Source organism: Pipistrellus hanaki (genome assembly GCF_964339955.1).
Source record: "Pipistrellus hanaki genome assembly, chromosome: 4".
In the NCBI taxonomy this organism is placed as follows: domain Eukaryota; kingdom Metazoa; phylum Chordata; class Mammalia; order Chiroptera; family Vespertilionidae; genus Pipistrellus; species Pipistrellus hanaki.
Window position 1 is genome coordinate 95046217 of NC_140506.1, and position 24894 is coordinate 95071110.

The 24894-nt window shown below is 45.4% G+C and overlaps 1 protein-coding gene across 3 annotated transcripts in view; it reads right to left on the minus strand.

Moving 5' to 3' along the window:
- LOC311622131 (acyl-coenzyme A synthetase ACSM1, mitochondrial-like) overlaps positions 1–24681 on the minus strand; it is a 44994-nt gene extending 20313 nt beyond the window's left edge. Inside the window, exons 1-10 of one of the 3 annotated variants that reach the window (XM_084882951.1) lie at positions 24621–24681; positions 24092–24320; positions 15082–15292; positions 11520–11727; positions 8442–8582; positions 8029–8188; positions 6968–7047; positions 3614–3737; positions 1395–1475; positions 815–916 (exon numbers count right to left, since the gene is read on the minus strand). In XM_084882951.1, coding sequence (XP_084739077.1) covers positions 815–916; positions 1395–1475; positions 3614–3737; positions 6968–7047; positions 8029–8188; positions 8442–8582; positions 11520–11727; positions 15082–15292; positions 24092–24274 — 1290 coding nt within the window. In that variant the 5' untranslated portion in view covers positions 24275–24320; positions 24621–24681. Of the gene's footprint in view, positions 1–814; positions 917–1394; positions 1476–3613; positions 3738–6967; positions 7048–8028; positions 8189–8441; positions 8583–11519; positions 11728–15081; positions 15293–24091 lie in introns of all 3 variants that reach the window. The other 2 variants (XM_084882949.1, XM_084882950.1) reach the window with 2 other exon arrangements.
- Between the last annotated feature and the right edge of the window lie 213 nt (positions 24682–24894).

A 24894-nucleotide genomic window follows, 5' to 3' on the forward strand; every position in this document is an offset into this window, starting at 1 on the left:
AAAGACTGAAAAAACAATACAAAAAAATCAGTGAAACCAAGAGCTGGATCTTTGAAAAGATTCAACAAAATTGATGAATGGTTTAACCAGTGCTTTTTACTGTTGGTCCATAGTATCATGTGAGCAGCAGCGCCACCTGGAGGCTACAGTGATGACAACAGTGACACCTAAAGAGCCTCTGATGGCTGTTCTTTTGGAAAAAGGATATGGAATCTGAGATCCATTTCAGGTGTGCCCCCCTTTCCATGCTCATCTTGGAAGCTGAGAATCTCCTCTTAGTGGCCTCTACTACCCTGGGAGGGCTAGGATTTATCTGGTCAGGAGTCTGAGCAAGTTTCCTTAGAGCCATCACAAGTTTCAGTAATCCCTGGATTTCCCATTAGGTTATGGGGCTGAAACACTTGAGTTTGAACCTGAGCTCTGCCATGTCTTTGACATTGGGAAACACATGATTCCTACGGTCTGTGTTTTCTCTGAGAAGTGGGGGTAAGGGAGGCCTCAGGAGGCTCAGGACAGTTACTAGGTTTGCGCACGCCCTGTTGCTAAATTGTAGAGTAGGGTGTGAACCCAGCCGAAGCCTGCATTCTTAATCAGCCCCCAAGTCCGATGATTCTGAAGCCATGCTTGTCCACCACATCAGTGCCAAGTGGGTCAGGAAAGGAAAGGCTGTGAGCTTTGTGTGAACTAGACCTGGCTTCACTGAACTGGAGCTCATAACGGGAGATGGGAGGAGTCTCAGGATGCAGAGTTGGGTGCCCTCCCTTATCGCTGCAGGGGTGCTCGGGCCAGGGAGCAGCAGGCGGGGCGCCCTCACCTCATACAACATGAACAGGCCGATGGGCTTGGTGGGCTTCATCCTGATGCCAAGGTTGCCCTCAGTGTTGGGCGGCAGGATGTTGCCTTTGTCGTCGATGATCTGGAGAAAGAGGTACGTGAGGCCCCTGCAGGGCTCCCAGCCCTCCTGTCTCCCCTGCTCCCTCCCACCTCTGCCTGGCTTATGCATGTGACACCAGTGGGGACTATGGAGAGATCCCTGTCAGGAAACATAATGAAGCTGTCAAGTCTTTGAAATCAGCAAGTCATGGGTGTGTTTGTTTCCTGGTCTGGACAACTCATGTGTCTTCCAGCTAGAAAACAGGGGTCAGGACAAGGTAAAAGCCGGAGGGTGGAGAGAGCTGCCGGGCACCCCCAGGACCTGTGCGCCATGGCCTCGGCTAGCAGGGTGAGCTATACTGATGCCCACAGTACTGACTCTCCCAGGAAACCAGAGGGGAACTAGGAGAGGAGGAGGGACAACTCGGGCAGGGGGCACGGCTCTTCTGCGGCCTGGTGTCACACGGGGTTGATCCCAGCTGAGCCCTCAGTGCTCCCTGGCCACGCCTTTAGGACCAAACCTGGACGTCGAAGGGCGGGATGGCTTTCCCCATGGAACCGGGCTTGACCTGTGACCCCCGGGCAGTGCCACAAGTAAATCCCTGTGCACAAAAGAAGAAAAGACCAGTTTTCAATGGGTTCAGGCCGATCACAGAGCAGCAACAATGGTTCACAGCACCGCTGCTCACACATACTGCTCATAGAGCCTGTGGGGGAGCTGGGAGCTCTGCACGCTGGGCTCAGGGCATTGACCCAGCTCTTCAGCAGTCACTGCGCCCGACATGTGACATGCACTGGGCCAGTGCCAGCTACCAGGGCCACAGGTTCCTCCTGTGGGGGAAGAGAGGAGCAAACGGCTGAGCTCGGGGCTGTGGGAGTGTGCTGGGTGGGGGAGTGCCCACTGCATGCCAGACATGTGTCCATTTGACCAACACTTACTCAAGACTGAACCTGACAGAAACCTGCCTCCTCTGCCCTCGGGTCGAAAACTGTGAATTGTCTCTCTGTAAACTGATTTGGGGCCAATCAGCCTGAAATCACTGAAATCACTGAGGCTGTGCCTCTGCCACCACTCCCACCCCCGTTTGCCCTCCTGATGAACTATGCCTCCTTCCTGGTTCTCTGAAGCTAACATCTGTCCTAAAGCTAAGCCTTCAGTCACACAGATGAGTTAATGCCCTGGGTCTCCCCTGTCAAAGGGGCCAGGCCGCACCCTTTCTCAGGGCCTGCAGGGCGGGAAGCTGCTCAGGTCTGCACCCGTGAGCTCACCTGGATCTTTAGGGCAACCAGCCCAGACTCAAGCCCCAGGAGAAGTCCCGGGAGATCCTCCTCCGGTGGCATTTCCCCTACTTTTCTGTTGTCGCCAACAGGCCTTATACTGACGTTTGGGCATGTTTCCCTCCACAGATACACAGTGTCTGAGCTTAGAGAAGCCCCTTCTGCTCTGCACCCCTGACACCTGGCCCACGACCCCCACATCAGTGCGGACAGCGGGCTGGCCCTGGGGGCTCTGCAGGCTGGGTAACTCTGGGGCTTACACATTCCCTTCCACTCCCCTCGCCACCACCCGCAGGGTCCGCATTCTATTCCCATTTTGGAGACAGGGAAGTCAAGCTTCTGGCAGGCTCCACGGTATACCTATGAGCTTCATGCTTCCATTGGCGATGCTGAGAGGAGCTGAGACCTGAGCTCCTGGCAGAGGAAGGTCGGCCTCTCCAAGCTGCTGCTCACACTTCAGGACATGGCAACACCCACAGGTGAGTGAGCGGGTTGCAAGAGCTTTGAGCAATGAGGCTCCATGCAGCCAGGAGGGAGTATTCTGTGGCTCAAGCAGTCCACACTAAGGGGCGGGGTTATGGGTGTAGCTGGTGCTTCTCCTTGTCCAACAGTGAACTGTGAGCCATGCAAGGTCCGGCCTAGAGCCCTCCCATTTCTCAGGCCTGGACGCAGACCACTTCACTGAATAAAATAAAACATTTTTCTCAAAAACAATACACCGTCAGACAAATATGTGAATTAAGACCAAGAGAGCCTGCCCTACAGGTCCTGAGGGAGGTGACTCTGTGAGCTGACGGGATGATGGGAGGCGGCGAGGGGCTGTGTCAGCATCAGGGGGCTGAGGATGCTTCAGGAAAGAGATAGTCTCTCCTCCTACCACTGAAGCCCTTGAGGGTCCATACAACACAGCAGGCTGCACGGCCCGCCCACTGTGTGCTCAGTGACATCCTTGGGGATCACACTGCATGTGTGCGTGTGCGTGTGTGTGTGTGTGTGTGTGTGTTGCCTGTGCTCCCTCCTCTCCTCCTGCTCATTCACCACAATCACAGGTGTGTGCTGCCCTCATACACACCCAGAGATGAGCTTCGAGGCCAGCTGCTGCCTGGTCTTATGACTGCAGCTCTAGGGAGGGAGATGACATTGGCAGCACTCATAGGCGGGGCCTCCATTGACATTGCTCCTTCTAGCTCTCTGATCCCAGGGATGTAGCCCTGTCCTCAGACCCCAATGGAAGGTTTTGCCCAATAGCCATCAGCACACTAGGGTCTTGACAAGTCAAAGAATGTGTGTGAATTGTCTCTCTGCAAACTGATATGGGGCCAATGAACCTGGAACTCCAGAGTTGCCCGCTGCTGGGTGTGCATATAGTGGGTCCTGTGCACACAGTGTGGCCTGTGCACACGCTCTCGCAGATTCAGCTCCTCTGCTGAGCTGGGTGGCCCCGTGTGGCCTGTCCACCTACCGTTTCTGACTGTCCATAGAGTTGGTGGAGCAGAAGGCCTGTCTGTTCTCTCCACTTCTCTTGCTCCTCGGGAAGCAGGGCCTCCCCGCCAGTAGTGCAATGCTCCAGAGTGGGGAACCTGAGGCTTGGGGGAGACAAGGTGTCCACAGAGCTTCAGAGCAGGCCCTGGCCTTCTGTTCAAACCCAGGAGTGGGGAGCCTATATAACTTTCTGTTTCCTCACTTTCTTACTTGCCTTCCGATTGGAGGTCATTCACTTCCGGTTGGACGTCAGTCACTTCCGGGTTCACTCCCTAAAAATTGTTCTTTAGTGGGGTGATGGGGGGGGGGGGGGTGTGATGGGGCTAAGGGGTTCCGTTAGGGATCCAACTAAATTTGGACATTGAAACCTCATCTGAGGGAAGCTTCTTTGTGGAAAGAGCGATGTTTTATAAACCGCGAGGGGGTGAAGGCTGGGACTCCGGGGACACGCTGGGGGTTATGGGACTGCACTTGCTGCCTTGGGAGATGGGTTCTGTGAGCTGAAGGGCTTTGTGTTCCCGAGTGGAGAATGCAAGTTAGGGATTGTCAGTGAATTGCGCTGGTCATCATGGAAGATTGGGCTGGGTGTGGGAAACCAGAAGTGGTCACAGGTAGCAGCCCTTTAAGAAGGAATTTTGGGGAGAACAGAAAAGTCTGCTGTGAACGTGTAGCAGATATATCCTGTACTAGGCACACCATTTGCTATACATTATTTCTCCTCCATTTCCGCCAGGAAAATTCCCAGAAATAATACAAAAACAATCACAATCATAATGGACTCCCTAAAGGAAATGAGGAGAAGTGACTGAGGTCTGAGCATCATCAGCAGGCTGAGCTGGACCAATTCTTGGAGATGAGGGTAGTGGCAGACCTCTGGCTCCAATTCCCACCCACCCCACCCCAACTGTCACCTCTCCTGATACACAGAGTCATTAGGGGTGTCTTCCTCACTTGTCTGGAGTTTTCTCCAAAGTAGGTAAAATCACCAAAGTCTCCAATGGAGTCATTAGTGATGCCCTGATTGAATTTTTACTGTGTTTGGACCAAGTTCATCATCTGAGGAATGTCGCAAAAAGTGTCTGTCATATGAGCTTTTAAATACAGATAGAGGCAGACTCCAAGGGCATGCTGGGATGGAAGCTTTGTAAATAAAAGCAAGTTATATTTCAGAGTTAGCTTCGTAAGGGTAGTTGTTCAAGTCCTTGACATTTTAACTCTGTGTCTAAAAGATATTAGGTCTGATATTTGAAGCAGCCATTTCCATTTTTGAGTCTCTAAAATATATATAAGTGCCCTTAGGTTCAAAGACAAGATTAGCTCAAAACTAATCTACAAACACGGGGAAATGCAAAAATAAAGTTATAGCAAAATAACACTACATCCATCAGATCGGTAAAAATTAAAGACTCTGACAGGAACAAATGTTGCCAAAGATGTGGAACAAGGGCACACATACTGATTGGATACTTTGAAAAATAGGGGGTAGGATGCGATGTCAGTTTGACTCAGCAATTTCTCCTAGAAATACACCACATAGTGAGTGCACAGGGTGAATGTGCAAGAACAGTGCTTTAGTCATCAATCCCCCTCAAATGAAACCACCCAAATGTCCATTAGTGGTAGAACGTTTTGAAAAAAATGTGGACTTGTACAAAATGGGATATTATAGGGCAATAAAAGTTAGCTACAGCAATATGATGCACCTTGGGCACATCTTTTAGAAAAAAGAAGCCAGACATTACAGAATAATATCATTACAAAGTTCACAAGCAAGTAAAATAGACTGATCAGTTTCAGAATATTTCCTTAGAAGGGAAACTACAAGGGGAAAAAAGAAAAAACACACAAATGAGGGGACACCATAAAAGTCAAGATAGTGGGGCCAAGACTGGTTTGGCTCAATGGATAGAGCGTCGGCTTGGGGACTGAAGGGTCCTGGGTTCGATTCCGGTCAAGGGCATGTACCTTGGTTGCGGGCATATCCCCACTAGGGGGTGTGCAAGAGGCAGCTGATCGATGACTCTCTCTCATCGATGTTTCTAACTCTCTATCTCTCTCCCTTCCTCTCTGTACAAAATCAATAAAATATATATTTAAAAAAAAAAAAAAAGTCAAGATAGTGGGTTCCTTTAGGGGAGTTAGAGAGGTTTGAGGAGGTCACTGGGGCTGGCAATGTTCTCTTACTGTGACTTGAGTGACTGGTTACATACTGTGTCAATTTTCAACAATGTCTTCATCTACAAATTTATGTCTTATGTATTTTTCTGTGTGTTTGCTATTTCACAATAAAGAGGATTGGGGGGGGGGGACACAATGGTGCAAGGCTCACTGTTACATTACTATCTTACTCCTGCTTAACAAACAAATTCGCCTGGCTGGTAATGATTACTACCAACATATTTCTCTCTCTCTCTCTCTCTCTCTCTCTCTCTCTCTCTCTCTCTCTCTCTCTTTCTCACAAACACACACACACACACATACACACACACACACACACACACACACACACACACACACACACTAGCTCTCACTGACCTCAAAGAACCAGATTGCAACAGTCCGACCATTACCATCCTTGGCTACTATTGAAAGAAATAGCCAGGGGAAAGGCTGGGAATGTTGATCACAGTCAGCTTGGAAGCAGAGGTCTGTTTCACACCCAAGAAATGGCAGCATATTCTCCCCAAGGGGATTAACACCCATCTCTCCCTCCACTGGTTCAGAATTGTGTGAAGGGGGATTCGGGGGAGATCAGGAACTGCCCAGTAAAGTCAAACTGGCACAGGGGGAGGTGTTGGATGACAGAGGCTGTCAGTCTGACCTGGAATAAGATAGTTGACTAAAGGTGGACCCAGTGCATGCCCCTGGAATCTTGGGAAGTTAACTGGTTGTTTTGAAAAAGCTCCTGGTTGAGAACCAGAGGGCAATGCTGGCTCTCCCTCTCTTGCCTGGGACCCCACTGGCCCAATTTGTTCCTGTCCCTCCCGCCCAGGAGCAAGGACCGTGCAGGTCTACAGGCACCTGGGCCTGGGGGAGACTTCCAGGCCCAAAGGGTCATAAAGCAGAAACTCCAGGCATTGTCCTTTGAAGATGAGATTGGACTTTTCCAGGACAGGACCAAGATGGGCCTTGGGAAGCCCAGAGGAGAACTCTATTGATGTTACGTAACAAATAAACCACATTGCCACATCGCAATTTCCTGTGTGTGGATCCTTGGGATTCTTTCCTCCCAACCCTGTGCAAGAGCCTATTCCCCACCTACAAGACCACGGTGAAACGGACTCCGTAACCTCCTACCCAAAGATTGTGATTACAACAAGCCACTTCTACATACCTGCTAAAATTCTGCTGCAGAATCATTCGAAATACAGAGGGCGCAGTAAGGCACTGGGTGATAGGGTATTTAAAGAATGTCTACAAGGTGAACAGAGAAACATATTATATTTATTGTTAAGATGAAAAATACTGGCCAACAACAACAAAGTACTGGCCAATTATTACCTTTTTTAAATTTTTTTTCTGATCTCCCTTCTAAGAGAGCCCATTTATTTGTTGATTCTTTCAGTATTGGTATATTGAACATGAATGTGTTTATGGACTGAGGAAGTAGAGTTGATGAAAAGTGAGAGATTGATAATATAGTAGAAAGGGCATAATGGATTAAAGATGAGTAGTGAGGGGCTCCAATGGAAGGGCCTGGAGAAGAACAGGCCCCACAGTGGTGAGGGGCGGAGCCTGGGCTTGAGAGGTGGAGAGGCAGTTCTGGGAAGGAAAGCCAGGGTGCAGTGAGTACAAACACAAACAGCAAGTTCAGGTGCAGGGAAGTCATTTGAAAGGGTTTATCTAGGCAACTTCAATTGTCACCATGATGTACACGTAATAGTAACAGCTACTTCTGCCAGTTCCTGAGTGTTTTCAGGTGCAGGCCTGATGGCTAAGCACTTTACACACTTTGCCAGTATCATCTCAATATTCCCAACAATCTTATGAAATCATAATTATTAAAACTCCCATCTGACAGGTGAGGAGAACAAGCTCAGAGAGGTGAGGTTACCTGTAACAAATGTTAAAGGTGTGAAAAGGAACTGGAACCAACATATTCCAAGGGCTCTGCTTTTAAACACTTCCGTCAGTTCACACACAAACCAGCCACCTGGCCCTGGAGGAGCCAGGAGACCTGAGGTTGTGCTGGTTGCTTTAATTTCTCAAAATGTGTATTCTGGGTGGTTCACTGACTGATTCAGTGCCACACATTTTGAGACACCCAGAGCCCAGGTTATACCACCCTAATGGGCTGCTTTCTTCCATACACTATTCTCTACAGGGGACAGCTTTTGAGCCTGAAACATGAGTTTCTCCTGGAGTTTGTTGACACTGAGATATTAGTGCTCTTACCTCTACAATGACCTTAGGGTCAAACTGGGGCAGATGATGGATGAAGACTGTAGACCCTGCTGTCCATGGTTCAAACAGGGCCCCCACAGAAGCTGTAATCCAGCCTGGATCTGACATGCACCAGAGGACATCAGAGGCCTTCAGCTTCAGTAATTTCCTGCTAACTCCAAAATACAGTGGCCTCAGCTTTGTAAGCACAGGAGCATGTGACCAAGGGCTGGAAAATCTAGTTCTGAGACAAAGAGCCACCCCTCTCACTCTGAATTTATGTGGTTAATGTGGGGCTCCAGACTCACTCCCACCCCAGTCCCAAAGGCAAGCCAGTCAGATTTCCTGGTCGCATGCCCCTTCAACTAGTTCAATCATAATGACCCTTAAGGCTGGGAAAACTAGGATGGTGCCCTCTTTCCTACCATGAAGGGAAGGAGTGTCGCAAGGCAAGTCCATGGCTGTGTTTTGCCATCTTGGGGAAGCCGGAGGTGCCACTGGTGAAGAAGATGACCATTGGGTCCGTGGTCTTTGACTTAATGCAGGTGTGATCTGGGGATGCTGATCTACAAAGGGATTGAACACAAAAGGAGAGAAGTCAAGTCTCCTGGCTCCACCCTCAGGGTAAGCCAAAGAAACAACATGAGGCTCAAAGTCAAAAACCTGACTTGTTTTCTTGTACAGATTTCAGAGAAAGGAAGGGAGAGAGAGAGGGAGAGAGAGAGAAAGAGAGAGAGAGAGAGAGAGAGAGAGAGAGAGAGAGAGAGAGAGAGAGAGAAAGATAGAGAGATGTGGATTTGCTGTTTCACATTTTATGCATTCATTGGTTGATTCTTATATGTGCCCTGACCAGAGATCAAACCCACAACCTTGGCACTCTATCCAATTGAGCTACCAAGCCAGTGCAGAAACTGCAGTTTTGCAACACTGGAGGAAAACTGGTCTCCAGGTCTGAAGCACCAAACAGAGTTTATGGATGACTTGGGTAAGAACACTGACATTTCTTCATTTAAAGAATAGGAAAACACAGCCGAGTATTTTATAATTTAACAAACATTGAAATAGAACTTACTGTTTCCAAAAATACACTACTAGTAAATGCCTAACAAAGAAGAACTCATTCAATCTTCAAAGCAATCCCAAGAGGTAATTATGCCCAACTTGTCATGCTCCCTTTGGGGATGAGGAAACTGAGGCTCAGAGAGGTTAGGTAACTTCCGTGAAGACATACAGCCAGCAATTGGCAGAGCCAGGGTTCAAACCCTGTGTGGTGTGTAGACTGTCCTCTTACACTGCTAAGCTTGCTTTCATACAAGCTAACTTTACAGGAATTTCACTCCATAACCTTGGTGGTAAGTGGGGAAGGGGAAAGGAGCTGAAAAAACAAGAGAGAGAGAGAGAGAGAGAGAGAGAGAGAGAGAGAGAGAGAGAGAGAGAGAGAGAGAGAGAGAGAGAAGAAAGAATCACTGGGACTTGATTCCTGGGAGCAGCTACACTCAGTCTCTGGGGGCTGGCTGGCGATGATTGTGCTTGTGAGCTTCCTGTGTTGATCAAAAAAACTGCAGATCATTCAATGCTGGAGGGAACACTGGCACTTGCTGGGAAATGGTGCAGTCCTGACTCTGATCAATTTAAGGGATTTTTCTGCAGTACTATTTTTTAAAATATGTTTTGTTGATTTCAGAAAGGAAGGGAGAGATAGAGAGAGGTAGAAATATCAATGATGAGAGAGAATCATTGATTGTCTGCTTCCTGCATGCCCCCCCCCCACTTGGATCTTGCCTGCAACCTGGGCATGTGCCCTGACCATGAATGGAACTTCGACCTCCTGCTTCATAGTTCGAAGCTCAACTACTGAGCCAGGAGGGCTTGGCAACAGTATTATTTTTTTTAAGTTTTTTGTTAATTTAACTCTCTGACTATATTTGTTTATTCAAATTATAAAAGAAAGTTTATCTAGAAGCCACAGAGGTAGTAGAGATGTGCCAGAGGGGCTGCATTGGCTCAGTAAACAAGTTCAGACAAAAGAAAGGCCCTTGGCTTTGAGGAGGGAGAAGCAAAGGTAGCACAGGGGGATGTGAGAGCACGCTTCCTAGAGGGAGTACCCCAACTCTGGACCTTAGAGTCCAACACAAGGTGTGACATCACTGTGTTTGCCTTTTGGGGTTGAATAACATTTTACTTTAAAAACAGACGGGTTATTTCAAGAAAACCAACCCAGTGTAACTTATATGTTATAAACCAGTGTTACCTCAGAAAAATAAAAGAGACAAAATAAAGACACCCAGCAAGGTCTGAGCTGTGGGTGAAATAGGGGCTCTGTGAACTAAGCTCACAGGGGATCTGATCATAAATCCCTGTCTGGCAGGGCATGGCTGGAGTCAGGCACCTGACACAGAGCTTCTCAGGTGAAACATTTATCTTTGACTTAAGCTATCCTGTCTATAGTTCTTGTGCATCTAGGTTAACACACCCTTGAAATGCAGAAAGGAATATCCCTTGAAGAGGTGTGACCCCTCAAGAGAGCACAGAATCTTAACGTGCTGTAATCCCATCCCACCTGGCTTTTCCCACCTTACTCTTTCTTGCGTCCCCTCTTGAATTTCAAATGCATGAAAGAAACTACAAAACAGTTTTCCTCCTGAGCATTTGAGGTCTTGCTCCCCAGTATATGTTGTCAGTTTGGCTCAAATAAACTCATAAAAGTGTCCTGCAGGTCTGGGCATTTCTTATGTTGAGAGTATAAAAAACACCTGAAGGCTCACAGAATTAAAGCATTGGAGGGGGAGGGTCTCTCTGACATTTCCCTAACTCTCTAAGGCACATATGTCAAACACAAGGCCCGCGGGCCAAATCCAGCCCGCCAGGCCTTGCAATGTGGCCCGCACTGCGCTGTCATCACTGCACTCCGCTGTCAGTTTATGACATTGTCAGTTTATGACTGTTCAGTAAACCATTCGGCCCGCGATTTAGGCTGGATTTTAGATTTTGGCTCCTTCTCTGATTGAGTTTGACACCCCTACTCTAAGGGAACCCACACCCTGGGAGATGTTTGCCCCAAAAGCCCCTGCCAGTCACATCCTCATTTTTTTCTTACAGTCTTAACTTTCACCTGAAGGATCCATTTTTACCTCTCTTTCACCTTATTCATATATATGTATATTTATATGTGAATAGTCTTTTAGATTCCCACCTATAGGAATCTTGAAACACAGTAATCCTCTGATGATACACCTTCTTTCACATCCCAGGGGCCATCAAGCTTAGGGAGAGAAGCATAGAAATGAAATGTCCTGATGTTACAGATGAAGCAACCTTGGCTCAGAGAGGGGAAGGGTCTCACAGGGTCTCACAGCAGGCCAGGGACATAGCTGGGAAGAGGTTTCTGGAGCCAGGCCTGGTGAGCTTCCTACCACCAGCAGCTGTCTGTCTACAGCGCTTGGGTGTGCATGGCCTTCTCCCACAGTTCCTCAGAGAGCACCTCCATCAGACCCGAAACTCACTTAATCAGAGATCGGAAGTCCAGCCACCCTTCACGGCTGTGGTCAGACACCAGGAGCTTGGATTTCAGAGCGGGACACTGAGAAGCCACAGAGTCCACATCCGGGGCAAGGGCATCTGTGGTCACTATGCTCTTGGCATTAGACTCCTTCAGTCTGTAGAGAATGTCTTTGGCCTTCATCTGGGTTGTCCCTGGCATGAAGACAATCCCTGGGGATGAGAATAAAAATTATTTCACTTCCTCTTTCACAACCACAGGCTTCAGGCCTAGCTGATCTGCATAGAAATCCCCTAATCTCTTGCTACACAAAGACCCTAAGTGTCAGAACCACCATGCCTCACCCAAACCCACAAAATCAGAATCTGCATTTTAAAATTTTATCTAATATACATTTTCATTGATTTTAGAGAGGAAGGGAGGGAGAGAGAGATAGAAACATCAGTGTTGAGAGAGAATCATTGATTAGCTGCCTCCTGCACATCCCACACTGGGGATCAAGTCTGCAACCCAGGCATGTGCCACAACTGGGAATTGAACCATGACCTCCTGCTTCATAGGTCAATGTGTAACCACTGAGCCAAGGTGGGAGGGCCAGAACCCACCTTTTAACAGGACCTACAAGTGAATCCCATGCACATTAACATTTGAAACACTTGCCCTAAACCTTTCTACTCTAGATGGTTGCAGCCAGTAGACAGGTGGGTCCTACTTTGCAAGAGTCTACATGGGACCAGGACAGAGTCTCTGACATCAGGAATCACTGCATCCCAGCCCCCACTTTTCTCCTCCACCCCTTCTCTCATCCTTGTGTCACTGGGAATCCTTTCTTTCCTTCATCCCTCATGTCCTAATTAACCACATTGTCCTTTAAACTTTCCTACATTTCCCCCCTTCCATCTGCTGTTGCCAACAATTAGTTCAACTATTTGTGTGCACCTATTGGATTCTAATCTCCCCACCAGATGCCTTGCCCTGGAACTTCCATATTATAATCAGTGTAAGTTCCACAGAGAATTGATTTTCTCCCCACATTAGCGGTAGTTAGAACTAGAAGGCAATAAAATCCTTGACAGCCATTTGTAAGCTTCCCAACAAAGGAGAACAAAGACAAGGAAATGCTGGCTGGACACCAGGAATCAGACCATGTAAGGAAGTGAAACTGTCCTGAAGACACCAGATGGCACACCTGCATTCCATTCCCATTCCAAATCCACCAGCTCAGCCCCCAAACCCACTGATGACAAGAGAGTCCCACTGTGACAGCATATAAGGATGAAACTCCTGCTCCTGAGCACATCATCATCTCCTTGGCTCAGAGCTGTGCAGCCGTTCCCTTTGGGTATCCCACCCCCCATCCTGTTTTCCTTAAATAAACTCAATTTTCCTTAATCACTCTTGAGATGGCCATTTAGCCTGCCTGCCCACCACATTCACCTTCTCTTCTCTCACTAACACCAATGTCCTCTCTCCCCATTCTGACACTGAAGACGCTGCCCACGCTCCACCTTTCTCTCCCACACCTCTACTCTCTATTTCAAAAGGGCCATTCACATAGGCAACTCCAGACTCTAAGCCTTTGTTTTTCTTTTTTTTTCCTTTTTCTTTTTTAATATATTTTATTGATTTTTTTTTACAGAGAGGAAGAGAGAGGAATAGAGAGTTAGAAACAATGATGAGGGAGAATCCTCGACCAACTGCTTCTTGCACACCCCCTACTGGGGATGTGCCCACAATCCAGGTACATGCCCTAGACCAGAATTGAACCCCGGACTGAGCCAAACTGGTTTCGGCCCAACTCTAAGCCTTTGATGGGCTAAGCCTATTCTTGGGATTCCCTTTCTCTGCTTCTACTCCTCTTTAGTCATGCTGTTCCCAGAGGGCTCAGCTCACTGGGTTTCTCATGCGCCATCTCTTAGGTCTACAGGTACATGGCTTCTTTATGTTTTCTCTGCTGTTGCTATTAACCTGTGGCTCCACAAGAACTAGATGGATGGATCCACTATTTTCTGAGTAAAAAAGAGAGAGAGAATATGTAAGCAAGGTAAGCAAGAGCATGAACATGTGATTCAACTGATTTTTAAAAACCCATGAGTTCCATTCTGATTCTAAATTGTATAACTAGATAGGCAGGTAGGTAGATAGATGGTAGATGATGATAATAGATAGATAGATAGATAGATAGATAGATAGATAGATAGATAGATAGATAGATAAGCAAGTAAAAGGGAAATGAAGCCCTGTCTAGTTTGGCTCAGTGGATAGAGCGTCTGCCTGCGGACTGAAGGGTCCCAGGTTCAATTCCAGTCAAAAGCATGTACCTTGGTTGTGGGCACATCCCCAGTAGGAGGCATGCAGGAGGCAGCTGGTCAATATTTCTCTCCCATCGATGTTTCTAACTCTCTATCTCTCTCCTTCTCTATGTAAAAAATCAGTAAAATATATTTTTATAAAAGGGGAATGAAAATCATACAGAAAAATGTTAACTAATGAATGTAGAGTGGGTGATATAAACAGAAAATCCTCATGTTAATAATATTTAACTCAGTCAAGAATCATCAGTGGACTCAAGCTATGGGGTGAAAGACAGTGGGGGAGCAGGATAGTCACTAGTCTGATAAGTGTTATTCTTACTGGTCAGGAAGAGAAAAGGTGCCTTGACACAGTTGACGACCACCCTTCTAATGAGATAAACAATGTCACTGATGGAAGACAAAGCAATTGCATAGACCCCTCATGTGATGCGCCGACAAAGACACAACACTGTCCTCCCAGCACTCCTGCTAAGATGTTTTAAGATGAATATAATCATGAAGTAAAAGACAGAAATACACATTTGGGTGCAATGCCTGCAAAGCAACTGGCTTAGACACTTCAAAATATCATTGCCATGAGGAAAAGGCTAGAGAACACTTCTAGGTTAAAGGAGATGGAGAAGACGTGACAACTAAATCCAATGCATGATCCTCAATTGGATTTTGGACTTAAAGAAAGAGCTGGCTGTCAAAGACATTATTAAGGCAATTGGGGAATGTTGACTGTGGATAGCTATCAAGTACTATATATTGTACCAATGTCAGACTTCTTGTTTGGTAAGTGGGTTGTGGAGATGTGAAGGAAATGTCTGGGATCCAGGATTTATGGGTTTTATTCATGCTATTTACGGGTGTCACAATGTCTGAAACTGACTCTTGACTAACTCAGTGGGAGGCTCCAATATGGCAAAAGGTTAACAATTTATGAATTTCAAAATAGTAATAATGTCTGAGGCTGTGCAAGAGAAAGTGTGGGGGTGCGTGTGTGTGTGTGTGTGTGTGTGTGTGTGTGTGTGTGTGTGAGAGAGAGAGAGAGAGAGAGAGAGAGAGAGAGAGAGAGAGAGAGAGAGACATTGCATTTGAGCATATGTGAGGGTGAGGGATAAGGAGTAAAAATATGTGAGGGAGTCTGAGAAAAAGAAATACTGTGAAGAAGAAAGAATGTCGGGGAAGAGAAAGCAGCTGGTTTTCCTGGACCAGTTGGCTCTAGGACATCCCTAAGGTCTCTAAGGGCCTCTCTGAGTCACTGACCTGTTCGCATGCAGCCCATGGTCACCAGCCACCACTCAGGCACTCGAGGCAGAATCAAGGCGAGATGGTCTCCCTGCTGCAGGCCACAGGTCTGTGTGAAGACGTTGGCTGCACGGCAGGTGAAGTCTGTCAGCTCTCTGAAACTCCACTTCACTTCGTCTCCTTGGCTATTCACCCACCACAGGGCTGGGTTGGGGCCTCTTTTGCCTTCCTGGTCAAGATCATACACCATGTGTTACTTCCTGCTTCAGAGGGAAAGGGCACTTATTTCCCCAACCCACTGTCAATAGGCACGTTCCAGTGTGAGCATAGCACAGGAACTGACACCCATTTTATTTTATTTATTATTATTATTATTTTAATCCTAACTCAAGGATATTTTTCCACTGATTTTTTGAGAGAGTGGGAGAGGAATTGAAAGACTGAGAAAAATTATAAAGTAAGAGAAACACATCTATTGGTTGCCTCCTGTATGGGCCCTGACCAGTGCCCAGGCTGGGGAAGAGCCTGCAATTAAGGTACATGCCCTTGACCGGACTCAAATTTGGGACCCTTTGGTCCATAGGCCAACGTTGTATGCACTAAGACAAACCAGCTAGGGGCTGATACCTCATTTTAAATCATTTAAAGAGCCACATAAAGTTAGGGTGTGATTCAGCCAACTTCTTTTGGTCTACTGTAGCCGTGTCCTCTCAAGTCATATAAAACCATGAATAGCTTCATGTCTCCAATTGAAGACTTAAAGTTTTATTCCCACATGTCTTAGTTCCATGGACAGTGCATTCTCTTTGTGCCCCAGCATTCTTATCTATGAAGTGGGGACAATATTACCTAGAAGTTCATAAAGTCTAAATGAGTTATTTAATAAGTAAACTGTATGTAGCATAGGTACTCAATAAGTGTGACTATTATCATAATTGCTACACAATAAAAGAGGACAATTTAGGCTCTGAATATGTGGGGAAGTTAATTTTTAAAATTAAGTTACCTCTAATGGTAAAATTCATAAGAAGCAGACTGGGAAGTTCCCGGCCCCTATTCCTTCAGAGAAACATCAAATAATCAGACTGAAATGGCTTTGTTGGGGCTCTTGAAACAGTCAAGGATCTGCAGCAACCAGCAAATGGCCACACAGCTAAAGCCACACTCAGAGCGGTATGGCATGTTGTAATGTTCTGCTCACTTTTGCACCACCCTTCTCGGATGTGGTGTCCCAGGGTTAGGAGGAGGTGTCGCCAGTCCCCAGCCCCTCTCTGGGACAGAAGGAAAAGAGTGAAACTTGTTGGCAACATTCAAAGGGGGAAAGGAATTTATTTATTTATTCATTTATTTATAGATTCCCTAATAAGGAGTAATGTTGAGTGTCTTTGTAGGCTTGTTTGCTGTGTGTGTGACTCTCAAATGATGTATCTGTTCAGAATCTTTTGCCAGTTTTCTAAGTGGGTTGTTTCTTTTTATTGCTGAGTTTAAGTCCTTTGTGTATTTTAGATATAAGTCTTTTTTTCTTTTTTATATTTCTTTATAATTTTTATTATTATTCAAATTCATCTAAAAATGGGGTTTTATAAGCAATTGAATTTAAGTTGTTATTACTTTAAAATAGATTTCTACAACTTTAAGACATTATATATAATATACACAACTCACAGAATATACACAGAAGGAAATGAGAAGAGAATCAAAACATATCACTACAAAAATAATCAAACAAACACAAAAGCAAGCTGTAAATTTCCCAAAGACAAAGGTCCGCAGGATCTTACTATATGCTGCCTACAAAATTATAGAATTAATAAAACCATTTTTGCAATAAAACGCTAACAAAATATTTATTTATATAACCAAAACCATATTTACATTATAATGCAAATTTAAAAATAATTGTTCACTTATTCATTCAATATTAGTTAGATCTTATTATTTCTTAGGCACTTTTCTTAGACCACAACGATACCATCACGGTAAACAAGGCACACATATATGTCCATTTGAAAATGGTTTAAATATTTACGGCCAATTTTCTTGTTTAACTCAACCATCTTATTTTCCTCAAGTTTTTAATAATGAACATGGTTTTTTAAAAAGATTTTTATTATCAGCCGAAACCTGTTTGGCTCAGTGGATAGAGCGTCGGCCTGTGACCTGAAAGGTCCCAGGTTCGATTCCGGTCAAGGGCATGTACCTTGGCTACGGGCACATCCCTGGTAGGGGGTGTACAAGAGGCAGCTGATCGATGATTCTCTCTCATCGATGTTTCTAACTCTCTCTCTCTCCTTTCCTCTCTGTAAAAAATCAATAAAATAAATATAGTTTTTAAAAAAGATTTTTATTATCAAAACAAAATGTGTTCAGAGTAAAAGTTCAGGCAATACAGAAAGTTTTGAGCAGAAAGGGTTCTTATAAACAAAATAATTTTTCAAATTTCTCATCACATTCTTACTCCCTGAATGTTAGCACTGAAATGGTTTAGTGTATATTTTTTCAGCAATTTCCCCCCAATAGATGCACAAACATGATTTTTTGACTCAGATGATTGGAACCAAAGAATGTATCTCATATGAGATAAGATTAATATATGTACAAATACATGTGTTTCTCTACAGCTTTAAAAATAAAATTCAGTGCTGTGAAAGAAATGCTTGCCCAACAGGATAAAGAATATTGACAAGTATTGATGACAAGTTGTGCACTGCTTATAGATAGGGAGCTTCGTACAGTACAAAGATTTCTGCAGGATTTTAAAATGATGGGAAAGCTGTTATAGTACATAGAAGACAATTGTTGCTCAGAATTCAGACTGTGTTAGATCCTAACTCCTGCACCTTGAAGAAGATATCACTTTAGTAGTTAAGTATTTCTGTGCTAAGGATTCATTTGATAATTGATATTGACATGAAGCTGTTTTTGAGAAGATAAAATGCAACCGTTAAACTAGATTTGAAATTTAAAGTTTTAAGGGGTGAGATCTGAAACCAAGGGATATTGAGAAATTGTTTTAGAAGATAAAACACTGAGTAAGTAACTCAGCAGAAGAAAGAAATGAACATCCCTGACCAGTGTGGTTAGAGTGTCTGCCCTTGAACCAAATGGTTCCAGGTTTGATTCCTGGTTAAGGACAAGAACCAGGGGTTGCAGGTTCGATGCAGGCCTGATACCAACTAACGGATGTGTCTCTCACATGTTCATATTTCTCTTTCTCTCTTTCTCGCTCCCCCTCCCACTCTCTCTCTCTAAACACACACACACACACACACACACACACACACACACACACACACACCTAATCCACAAAAACATTAGGCTGAGTAAAAGAAACCAGACACAAAAGGGTGCAAGAACAGGTCAGTGGTTGCCTGAGGCCCAGGCTGGGGGTGGGAGGGGATTGGCTGAGAAAGGACAAAAGAAAGTTTTGGGGTGATAGGAAAAGTCTAGAGCCCAATTTAGGTGTACAACCTAATGATTAGACATTTAACTTATGAATATAATATTGTATGTCAATTGTAACTGAAAACAATTTTAATTTAAAAAATAATAAAGCCATGACAGCTTTGGCTCAGTTGTTAGAACGTAAGCCTGTGGACTGAAGGGTCTAGAGTTAGATTTCCAGCAAAGGGCACATACCTCAGTTGCAGGTTCATTCCAGAACCTATCAGGGCAACCAATGGATGTGTCTCTCTCACATTAATGTTCCTCTCACTCTCCTCTTCCTCTAACCCCCTTCCTCAATCTAAAATATCAATGAGAAAAATAGCCTTGGGTAAGGATAAATAAAGTCATCCAAGTTACAGTAAAACAAACAAAACCTCCATACATGTGAGTTTATTGCATGTAGAAAAGATTTACCTCATATTCTTTTAAAAAAAAATTTTATTGATTCATTTTATAGAGAGAGGAAGTGAAAGAGAGAAACATTGATTTCTTTATGCATTCATTGTTTGATTTTTATATGGGCCATGACCAGAAATTAAACCCACAACCTTGGTGGATTGGAACAATGCTCTAACCAACTGAGCTACCTAGCCAGAGTGACAGTGCACTTTCTTTTCTTTTATAATGAACTAGAGGCCCAGTGCAAGAAATTTGTGCAGGGGGTGGGAGGTGTCCCTCAGCCCAGCCTGCACCCTCTCCAATCTGGGACCCCTCTAGGAATGTCTGACTGCCCATTTAGACCCGATTCTGGGCAGTCAGACATCCCTCTCACAATCCGGGACTGCTGGCTTCCAACTGCTCGCCTGCCTGCCTTCTTCATTGCCCCTAACCGCTTCTGTCTGCCAGACTGATCACCCCCTCACTACTCCCCTGCCAGCTGATTGATGTTTAACTGCTCCCCTGCCAGCCTGTTTATCCCCAACTTCCCTCTTCTGCCAGCCTAGTCACCCTCAACTGCCCTCCCTTACAGGCCTGGTGCCTCCTAACTGCCCTTCCATGCTGGCCATCTAGTGGTGGCCATCTTGTGTCCACATGGGGGCAGCCATCTTGTGTGTTGGAGTTATGGTTAATCTGCATGTTACTCTTTTATTAGATAGGATAGAGGCCTGGTACATTGGTGGGGACTGGCTGGTTTGCCCTAAAGGGTGTCCCAGATCATGATGGGGGTTCCCTTGGGGCATGGGATGGGCTGGGCGAGGAGTCTATGTTGGTTTTCAGGTATCTAGAATTTATTTACCTTCTATAATACAATTGAAACTTTGTAGCCTGGAGCGGAGCCAAGTCTCCTGCTGGCTGTGTGGCTGACACCATTTCTGTTTGGATTTGTTTACCTTCTATAATTGAAACCTTGTAGCCTGGAGTGGAGGCCTAGGGTGGCCAGGGCTGCAGAAGCTTGGCTTCCTCTATCACCGGGGGCAACCCTAGTTTCTCTCCTGCTCTTTGTCGCCATAGCCATCCTGGTTGGGGTTAATTTGCATACTTGCTCTGATATGCTGGTGGGTGTAGTGGAGTGATGTTTAATTTGCATATTACTCTTTTATTCAGTAGGATTCTTTACGTATGTGTTCGCGCACACGCACACACACACACACACACACACACACATATCCACAATCAGGGGAGGGCACATAAAAATTGTGAATTTCCAGAGAAACCAAGATGGTGGCATAATATACATTCGTTGCGGGCACATCCCCAGTAGGGAGTATGCAAGAGGTAGCTGGTTGAGTTTCTCTCTCATCAATGTTTCTAGGTCTCTATCTCTCTCCCTTCCTCTGTAAAAGATCAATAAAAATATATATTTTTTTAAAAGATGGTGGCCTAGGTAAGCACCTAAGCTGCCTCCTTGCACAACAACTTCAAAACAACAACTAAAAGACAGAACGGACATCATCCAAAACCACAGGAAAGCTGACGGAGTGGGAAATTTACAACTAGAAAGAAGGGGAGAGGCTCACAGATCGGATTGGGAGCCACAAAGCGCTGAGATAGGGAGACGCTCGTGTGCAGAGAGAAAGGGAAGCTGAGTGCCTGGCTGGCTGGAGGGGAAAGGAAGTCCCGATTGCAATGAAGCCTTTCCGACTTCACTGAACCCCAACCCCGGCCAAAATGCCGTGGACCCAGGCTCATATGAATGGAGTCCAGACTGTAGAGAAAGACACCTGGAGACTCAGAGACTGGGAGACTGGGGGAGCCGGGAGCCGCAGTGGGTAGAGTTTACAGTTGCACATGAGTGAGTACGTGCAGAGAAGTCTGATCGCGGAGGTTGCCATGGCCTCTCTATAGCAGAAGGAGTCAGAAGCTCCAGACTACAGAGACCCAACCCAATTCAGGGCGAGCCCCTGAGGCACCCACACTCTCGCACGGGGAATCTGGACGGTTAGACGGAAACACAGGAGAGCTGCAGAAGGCAGAGGTCAGACGGAAACTCAGGAGAGTGCACAAGGGCAGGGCTGACGGGAAGCCAAGACTGTCAGCTCAGCCCTGAGACTCTGCCCCATCCAAACTGAGCACAGAGGCTTCTGCAATTTTGCAAGTCTGATCCTATAAGACTGTCTCCAATACAGAAGGTATCCTGGAGTAGACACAGCTGATACCCACATCCAATTGGCCATTGATTCCTCCCAGTGATCAAGACTTAACTACAACAAGGCTGTTCACACAGTCCACAAAGGGGAGCATCAAGAGTGTCTACCTCAGGTAACTGGGGAGGCTGACTCACTGGGCCATATAGGACACTAAACACACAAAACCATTCTACCAACTCTGGGAAGCAGCAAAACGGCCGAGAAAAGGAAATAGATCTCAAATGAAAGAGATGGAGGAGAACAAAAGACTGGATATAGAGTTCAAAACCACAGTTATAAGGTTTTTCAAGAATTTCCTAGAAAAGGCCGATAAACTTAATGAGACCCAACTAGAAATTAAACATAAAGTGACTGAAATAAAAAATATTATACAGAGACCAACAGCAGACTGGAGGAACACAAGAATCAAGTCAAAGATTTAGAATACAAAGAGCCAAAAGACACTTCTCTGGAGAAGCAAGAAGAAAAGAGAATCCAGAAAGTTGAGGATAGTGTAAGGAGCCTCTGGGACAACTTCAAGCATACCAACATCAGAATTTTGGGGGTGCCAGAAGAAGAGAGAGTACAAGATGCGGAAAACCTATTTGAAGGAATAATGTCAGAAAACTTCCCCCACCGGGGGAAAGAAATAGACTTACAAGTCCAGAAAGCACACAGAACCCCAAACAAGAAGAATCCCAAAGAGGACCATACCAAGACACATCATAATTAAAATGCCAAGGGCAAAAGACAAAGAGAAAATCTTACGAGCAGCAAAAGAACAGCAGTTGGTTACCTATAAGGGAGCACCCATACGACTCTCAGCTGATTTCTCAACAGAAACTATGCAGGCCAGAAGGAAGTGGCAAGAAATATTCAAAGTGATGAATATTGAGAATCTACAACCAAGATTACTGTATCCAGCAAAGTTATCATTCAGAATTGAAGGGCAGATAAAGAGTTTCACGGATAAGAAAAAGCTAAAGTAGTTCATCACCGCAAAACCAGTACTATATGAAATGCTGAAAGGTATTCTTTAAGAAGAGGAAGAAGAAAAAAGATAAAAATTATGATCAACAAATATATATATATATATATATATATATATATATATATATATATATCAACAAGTGAATCTAAAAATCAAGTGAATTCAAAATCTGATGAACAAAATTAACTGGTGAATATAATAAAATCAAGGGCAAATAAAAGGAGTGAATTCATAATTATCAGGGGGAAAGGGGTGTGGGGTGCAGGAAGAGATTGGATTAAAATTGTACACCTATGGATGAGGACAATGGTGGGGGGGAGGTAAGGGCAGAGGGTGCGGTGGGAACTGGATAGAAGGGAACTATGGGGGGGAGAGGAGAAACAATTGTAATAATCTGAGCAATAAAGATTTTTTTTTAATTGTGACTTAAGACTGTTAAATTTTAAGGGAGGTTCAGGTAGCAGAGTTGACCCAGTGGCATAACCTCTGCAGTCTTTAATAGGAGGAGCACCAAGATCTATGGGTTTTAAGGCATGTTTCAAAATTAATTTACTTCACAAATGTTTGTTGAGAAACTTCTAGGTGTCAGACACGACATATAACTAGAGAGATACTGATCATGGTTAAGGCAATTGGAAAAGTGAAACAGACAGGTCAGAAGTGTTGTGAGCATAAAAATTAATGCAGAGACATTGGGAGATATGGATGACTTGACAGTGACTGGTAACAATGATATAAAACCCAACAAGAACAGGTATTTCATGGGGGAACCCTATTTACTTGGTGGTTATCTCCCTGGGTGAATGTGTAAACTAATGAATAAGAATTTTATGAAGATAAATGCGAGAATAAAGTGATAGCTCCTTTCCTCCTCTCTACCTCCTCCCTCTCCAGCCCATCTCATGGTCCCAAAGGTCTTCATCAGATGTTTGGTCTGGGCAGTAATGGAAGTCAATTTATAGTCTGAAGGAAAAGATCTGGCATCATCAGATCATGAGAACAGGATTAAAAATGTATTTTAGAACTCAACAACCAAAACCCAAATTCTGCTCCTCTACTCAGGCATGTAATTTCTGCAGGTTATGCAAAACTGAGATACTCAGTTTCCTCATCTGGAAAATGGTGATCATAAAAGTGCTCTTCATAACCAAGGCTCTATTTTCCTGGGAGTTATTATGAAAACTAAGAGAGAAGAGGAAGAAACCCCATGAAAGGCATATAGGCCTTGAACACTAGCTTGTGAATGCATATGTTAAATTCATTGGAAACTTAAAAATTCCATCAATTCTCTGGCTGCATTGCCAGTGAATTCTCTCTTTCTACAAAGATGATGTTGGGTAACTTTTCACACTGTGATCATCATCAGCTGGGACTTAGTAGCTGGAACACCACCCATTGTCCACCCCACTCCTGGGGTACACATCACTGCTCCCCTTTCCATTTCAAGAACTTGGTGTCTTCTGAAGAGACCTGTAAACTCTAGATGCTGAGGGACTGGCTTCTCTGGACAGACCCCAATTCAAACCCCAGTCATCTTTGGTAGCCAGGCCTTTAGCTGGCCTTCCTCTCCTCACAGGAGGACTCCTGACTGAACTCTACCTGTCAGGTGCGCAGGTGCACCAGCAGAGGGCCTGTTCCTTCCCTCTGTGCAGCCTGAATTTGAGCCCAAGTTTGATGAAATGAAATCCAGTGAGGCTCACCTATGTGGAAGGTCAGAATTCATGTGAACATCAAGTTGCTGACCTTGTAGTTAGAACTTTGCATTTGGTCCCAGTTATCTGACTGTGCCAGATGCTTTTACCTGCTGTCATATTTCTTAAGGGAGATTGTCCCCATTTCACAGATAAAACCAATGAGGCTCAGAGAAGTGCAGAAGTGGCCAACATGAGAATTGAGAATTGAACCCCAAAATATACACTTTTCCCATGACACTGTATTGGGTCTGTGCCCTCAGTCTCCGAGGAACAAGATAAGCCAGAGAGATCATGCCTATCCCCACCCCCCATCACAGGTTTCTCCTCACCTTCTCCATTTGAGTCCAGTAGTCCACGATATCACTTGCAAAGTTAAATTTCTCAGGTGTGTCATGGTCATTCCATCGCGGGGCTGATACAGACTGGGAGCGCAAGTGCCAAGGGGCAGGCTGGAAGGTGTGGCAGGATTTGTGGGTGCCCCAAAGGACCCGGAGCCTCATCAGCCACTGCATGGCGGAACAGTCCTCAGGAAGCAGGCACGCACTTCTCAGTCACCACCTGCTTCGGAAAGAGATGGCTGCTAGGTCAGCAGTGGAACAGGACTTTCCTCCACAAGATGAGGCACATTTCTGGTTCATGGCTGGAGTGTGGTTTCAGCTGACCAGTATTTGGAGGCACAACTTAGTGCCTTAGGTCTTAGGATTTCTCTTCCCAGCTCAGGAACCACAGGCAAAGAGGGATCATAGCTGCTAGATGGGGTTGGTACACCTTCCTCAGGGTCTTCTCCTTCTCTCTCACCCCCTGGGAGTTAAGCTCAGGTTGGCAGCCATGGGACCAGCCCCTTTGTGGGAAACTCACCATTTGAAAGTCCTGTTCTCCATGCTAGCTGGGCTCTAACACCTCTCTTCCTGCCGAGCCCAACTGTGCCTTTCTCATGGGAGCTGTTATATTCTTAGATGATTCCCTGTCCAAAGTTCATTGGGCCAGGGTTAACCAATCATTCCTTGCGATTTTTTAAATCCTGACTGAGCTGCCCACAATCTCTTTCACAAACTTGTGTGTGTGTGTGTGTGTGTGTGTGTGTGTGTTGCCCAAGGGTGTAAAGACACTCTGTCTCTACTGGAGGCCACGA